This window comes from Zingiber officinale, chromosome 1B (assembly GCF_018446385.1).
Source record: "Zingiber officinale cultivar Zhangliang chromosome 1B, Zo_v1.1, whole genome shotgun sequence".
In the NCBI taxonomy this organism is placed as follows: Eukaryota; Viridiplantae; Streptophyta; class Magnoliopsida; order Zingiberales; family Zingiberaceae; genus Zingiber; species Zingiber officinale.
Window position 1 is genome coordinate 170,066,458 of NC_055986.1, and position 6,510 is coordinate 170,072,967.

The 6,510-nt window shown below is 39.6% G+C and overlaps 1 protein-coding gene across 1 annotated transcript; it reads right to left on the reverse strand.

Annotated features, from left to right (window-relative positions):
- Positions 1–332: 332 nt before the first annotated feature.
- LOC122020930 (serine/arginine-rich splicing factor SC35-like) lies at positions 333–1,829 on the reverse strand. The gene is made up of 5 exons (XM_042579017.1): positions 1,716–1,829; positions 1,551–1,629; positions 1,390–1,469; positions 1,214–1,280; positions 333–541 (listed from the first exon to the last, which is right to left on the reverse strand). The coding sequence occupies exons 1-4, from the start codon at positions 1,789–1,791 to the stop codon at positions 1,246–1,248; spliced, it is 270 nt and encodes an 89-aa protein (XP_042434951.1). The 5' UTR covers positions 1,792–1,829; the 3' UTR covers positions 333–541; positions 1,214–1,245.
- Positions 1,830–6,510: the final 4,681 nt, after the last annotated feature.

Consider the following 6,510-nt stretch of genomic DNA (forward strand, 5'->3'; position numbering starts at 1 on the left):
TAGAGAAAGTTAAAATCCTGTTACTCTTACTTGTTGGTCTCACCGCAGAATTACATCCGTTATGCATTTGCTGCAATTTCATAAAAGATATCCTTAGGTCATTAAGCCATGTGCAAGCTCTGTTCATCTTTTCACCATTTTTAAGCCCCAAAATCTTATATATTTTTCATCATAAAGGACTTTTCGTTTGCTCATAGCTTGAATATGTGGTAGCGCTGATCAAGAAATTTCTTAGATTAGGTTCAAATGACATCAATCTATATGACTGAGGTAATCTTGCAATAACTTGAACAGAAATTTGAAATATTCTGTATTTTTTCTGGAGGGATAACTCTAAAAAAGATAATAGCCATTCCATATCAACTATGTGAGTTGAAGTGCTAACTAAGAGAAAAACCACAAAGGTACACAAACTTCCAAAAAAAAAAATTGTAAAATGTCAATTCTGATTGACATAAAAAATCATTACCTAGGCCGAGGGCTACAACTTCTTGACCTTCCTCTTGTCTTTGGAACTGCTTCCATAATTTTTCCTTTATGTCTAGAAAATATTAAAAAAAAAAAAGATACATAAAACTTATTAGATTTCATGTTAAACAGAAAAGAAACATCACATTGCTTAGTGTTTACATCCATAGAAGATGAGATACACGTCTACAAATTGACGAGATGCAGTCAAAAGGGCAGCATTACACTATGAATTGTTAAGAGATTAACTAAACTTGTAAAACTCTGCACAAAACTAACAATGTGTGAGGAAGAACCTCAAACAGTCACCCACTAACCTATTGCTAACAATGGGATAGTAGTTTAGAACATCAAAGGCTGCTTGAATTTATTAAATACTAAAAATTCTTTCAAGTATACTTTGCATTTATTGTGCAACTTGTGTTCCAAACAATCATATAAGATTTTCGATGACCGCATTAATATCCCTTGTCTTTGTCTAAGTAACTAGATGCACATCAAAATCAGATATACAAGATCAGAAGTCTTGGAGTGACAGTACTCATGTCTTTAAGATATTAAAATTTGGACCACTTATTCAATAAATTTGTTCAAGTATTGTAAAGGAGATATACAAAATAATTCTTAAATGCAAAACCTTCCAGTTATTTCTAATCTACTGAATTCGAGTCAGTGCAACAATAGCAAAAAATAATCACTTCAACAAAATAAATCACAAAAGAATACTAGCAGTTCCATAACTTACATACGCTCAGCATTTGGTCCATATTTTGCAAACTAAACCATAATATTCCGACCATCCACATTCCTCCCTACAATATCCAATAAAAATAATAATCAAATTACAGGTTACTTTCCAGAAGATCAAACATCGTCAGAAAAATAATTATCAAAACCAAAAATAAAGTAGAAGAAACTTGCCATCAAGTCTATCAACAGCCTTCTGAGCCTCATCAGCATACTTATACCTCACAAAAGCAAACCCTCGTGAATCTCCAGTCCTTTGAGTCGCCAAAAGACGAACAAACAATTTAGTAAACAATTGAAACTCAAAAATCGTATCAATAACAGCAATCTCTCACCTCCGGTCCCTTGGAATGAACACGTCAATGACTTTCCTGTACTGATCAAAGAGAGGATAGAGATCATCGGTAGTGGTACCTAGCAATTCGAACAGAACGCGAGTCAAAAACTGGATTCCCATCAAAACCAGCAAGAGAGTACGGGGAGAAAGGGAAAACACTCACGGAAGCTGATGTTGAGAACGAGGAGGGAGTAGGTGTCCTTGATGTCCGGCGGCCCTGATCTCCCGAAGTGCGACATGGGTGGCGACGAGACTATTCGGATTTTTAGGGTTTCAACTTTCAGGGAGAAGACTGGCGAACGATGCGGATGGGACTATCTGGTGACGTCGATCTGAAGAATTAGAAGGTGAGGAAAGGGGTCGGCGAGGGTGATCGACAGTAGAGAAGAGGGGGGCAAAGGTACGACCTTATTGAACCAGATCCTGCGGGCGGACTGGATTGCGTGGTGGAGGTCGAAAAATGGCTAGTCGGAGGCAAGCTCCTTGGCGAAACACTTGCTGCGGCAGCACAGTAGCACATCCTCCTCCGTCAACGAAAAATACGCCATCTTTCATAGATCTAGCATGGGAGCATAAGGCAATGGTCTCAGCTTCATGTGCTTTCCCGGGAGCGGATTCTTCCCTCGCCCATATTCTAAGAGAATGGATGTCAAGACATTAAACCAAGACATTCAGTTTAAAAAGGATTACGAATCTAAGTAACATAGTCCACGGGGTGGACCTGCCTTCCCAGAGTAAGATGTCCTAGGAGGCTGCCTAAGGGGGAAGAGGGAGATGAGGCTGAGAGAGATGGTCGGACGGCCAGCGGCGAGGAGAAAAGTGGTGGTGGCGTTGCGATGGTATATGGTGGACAGCGCGATAAAGGTTTAGGTTTAGGTTTGGAGGAAAGAGTGAAGTGTTGCAAATTTCGGCTAAGTATTGGTGGGAAAATTAAATTATTTTATTTTATCATAGACACCGGATTTTAAAAACCGCTGTTAAAATCGGTGTCTATTAACGAAAAAAAGGCGCTCATAGACATCGGCTAAAAAACCCGATGTCTATGAGCGAAAATCTGTGCTCATAAATACCGGTTTTTGGAAAAACCGGTGTAAAATACTCAAAGACATCGGTTTTTGCTTAAAACCGTTGTTGTTCCACCGATGTCTATGAGGGTTTTTCTTGTAGTGCACCAAGGAGAAGAGAGCAAAGGGAAAGGGAGAAGAGAGAGGGTCGACCACATTGCTTGGACACCAAGCAAGGGTGGTCGACCCCCTTAAAGAGGAAGGAAATATATTTTTTATAAAATTTTACAAGAAGAAAAACTCTTATAAAACTTTACAAGCTCTCTTTCCTAAAGTAAGAGTTAAAAAAGGAAAATTCTAAAAAATTAAAACCATGTTTTAAAATTTAAAACTTCTCTTATAAAATTTCCTTTTTTAACATGGTGATAGAAAATTTAAATTTTAAAACTCCTCTTCCTTTTTTTCTAAACCATGAGGATGGTTAAAAAAGGAAAGTTTTAAAATCTTTAAACTTTCTTTTAAAACATGTGGCCTAATTCAAATAAAATCTCTCTTTTAAAACTTATAGTTTTCTACAAAGAGAAGATTTTAGAAATTCAAAACAACCCTCCTTGTTTGATTAATGTGGCCGACCCCTACTAGTTTGTTCATCAAACAATAGGGTCGGCCCCCATAGAAGAGGATGTGGCCGACCCTTGCTTGGTCACCAAGCATTGGACCGGCCCCCTTCTTGGACACCAAGATGGGCTTATATTTGGATGGACTTGAGGCTTTAATGAGGTTACAACAGGGACCTAGAGGAGAAATTAGTTTTGGCCTTCCGATGAGCTTGAGTATCCCATGCTCGCCCCGAACACACAACTCAAGTTCATCGATAATAACTCATTCCACTAAAGAGTTATTATCGCACTACCGCACCAATCCCAAATTACATTATGGGCTCCTTGTTATCATGAGTGTGTTAGTCTCCCTGTGTTTAAGATAACGAATGTCCACTAATTAAGTAAGTTACTGACAACTCACTTAATTAATATCTAGCTCCAAGAGTAGTACCACTCAACTTCATTGTCATGTCGAACTAAGTCCACCTGCAGGGTTTAACATGACAATCCTTATGAGCTCCTCTTGGGGACATTCTCAAGTTAGATAACTAGGACATAGATTCCTTCTATAATCAACAATACACACTATAAGTAATATCATTTCCCAACTTATCGGACATATTGATTTATCGAGCTAAACCTCACCCTTTGATAAGTCAAAGAAATAAATATTAAATATATGTGCTTGTTATTATATTAGGATTAAGAGCACACACTTCCATAATAACTAAGGTCTAGTTCTTTTATTAAGTCAGTACAAAAAGAACTTACCTAAAATAGTCATACTCAATACACTTAGAGTGTACTAGTGTAATTTATTAATCAAGATAAACTAATACTTAATTACACTACGACTATTTCGATGGTTTGTTCCTTTCCATCTTAGTCGTGAGCAACTGTTTATAATTTATAAAGAACCGACAACATGATCTTCTGTGTGTGACACCACACACCATATTATCTATTATATAAATTAATTGAACAATTATATTTAACAAATAAATATAGATATTGACCAATGTGATTCTTTTATTTCAACAAATAAATATTTACAAAAGCTAGGCTTTTAGTATACACTCTAACAATCTCCCACTTATACTAAAAGACTATGTAACGACCCGACCCTTTGGCCTCTTGGGCGACCCTTGCGGCGGCCCACTGGTGGCCCCTTATGTCGTCGGCCCATTTGGCGACCTCTCATGTCGTCGACCGACGACCCTTGGCCGAGCCGTTATTCACTAGGACTTTCCACCCCTGGCCAGTGGATTTTTGCCTCCCCCAGGATTCGAACTCTAGACCTCCATGCTTAAGTACTAGAGTTTATGAATCCTGGTAGCCAAGTGAGCGACACTAAATTGTCACGCCCCGGGAAAGTCCCTGTCCGAAGAAATTTCGGCAACACCTCCCCTATACGGCTAACAATCTGAAGCATTTCTACAGACACCATGTACATCATCCACATGCGGCCGGAATATATACACAACCACGCAGTTAATAATCTCAGCCTACACGGCTGGACAAATATAACAATAACCACGCAGTTATATATATTTTTATCAGCCCACTCGGCTGAAATCAAAACCAACACAGCGGAAAAACATAAATACAAGCCCATACAAAACAAAACAAAACACTGCTAGCCGGCTAGGCTTACACCACACAACAACATAACACTACGTAAACAAAACCGGAACACAAAGCCAAATACACAAATTTCGTATAGCAAAACAAAATAAACACAAGCGGAGACAGGTCTTCTGATGTGACGTGGGGACCAGCAGACAGGATACTCCAAGCGACTCCATAAACAACCTGGTACCTGGAAAAAATAGTGTCCACGGGGGTGAGTTCAACAACTCAGCGAATACCAATAGACATGTCTAGTAAGATATATCTAACAGCAATAAACATGGAATACAGCTTCCTAATCATATATAGGAAAAATGCAAAACTGAAAGGTAACTGAGGAAGCTGTACTCACCAGGAACTCCTATCCAAAACAAAAGGGTCGTCAAACCGAGAGTGTCATAAATCCTGTATGCATGTCAAACATATGCATCCAACCAAATGCAGCAAATAAATGCAGCAAGCACAAGCAATAAATGCATCAATACGTATGATACCAATGACATGGTCACCCCTGACGCCAGTCAGCCATCTCACACACAATGGTGAGACCGAGTGGGTAGGGCTGTGACAACTCACTGCTCCTGATGAGTGACCGAGTGGACGGGATACTGTCGGAGTACACCTATCCTCCTACCCCAAATCATAAATGGGGGAGCTCAATGCTCTCATCTCCCGGTACACAATGACGGGGAGGGATCCCTGTCCTGCTACAACACTGCGTCACACTAACCCATGAGTGGACCAACGGAGCCCTTGACAGAGCATCTGCTGCAGCACACCCTACCTGAATATACCACTAACCCATGAGTGGTCGTGTGTGCAGATACATGTAACTAGCGATGTGCTCAACAATAATGGAGCTGATAATCGCACAGCATGCAATCATGCGAATGGTGCATGACACTAAGCATGGCAATATCCTGAACCAAATCCATATATATATAAAAATGTGTACCCTAGTACCAGTAAGTCAAATCCACAAATCTAGAGTATACATGTCCTCTATGATATAACAACCTAGGTCCTGAACATATCCACCTCCATAAAATATGTACCAACAATATACATGGATCAAAGCAAAAGGGTCTAGGTACACAGATCAGATATGATATAAAAATATAGGTACACATGCCAGATAATAAAAATCCAGAATCTAGTCCTAAACTCAGTAAAGCATAGTATGTCACTTACTCTAGGAACTAAGGTACTCATGGCAATAATCACGAGGTATAAACATGGATACATAACAAGCGACAAAACAAAACATGCTATGGGTATCAAGCCGTGACATACCAAAGACAAACATGATCATTGCTTGTAGCTATAAAATACTATACATATCCAATTGACAATATCATAAAAGATAAGTCAAGAGGTACCCGCCTCCAATCGAAAAGTCCAAATCCGACGTCGAGATGCTCATCTCGCGTCAAAGTCCTGTGTCACCAATAAATAAATATATTTTATTTAGCTACAATTTACATAAATAGTTCAATAAAATTCTTAAGAACTATTTAGGGCAAAACCCTAAACCAACCTCAAGTTCCACAGTGAAGAACAAACTAGGGCACAAACCTTTGCCCCTGGATAAAGCCCAACTCGTGTAGAGGTGGCACCTCAGATCGGAAAGACCAGTAGCCGTCGGCACTGTGCAAGGGTGCGGCAGCGGCTGTGAACCCAAAACTAGGGCACTGATACCCTGCTCCTGGCCGGAAACAAAGAC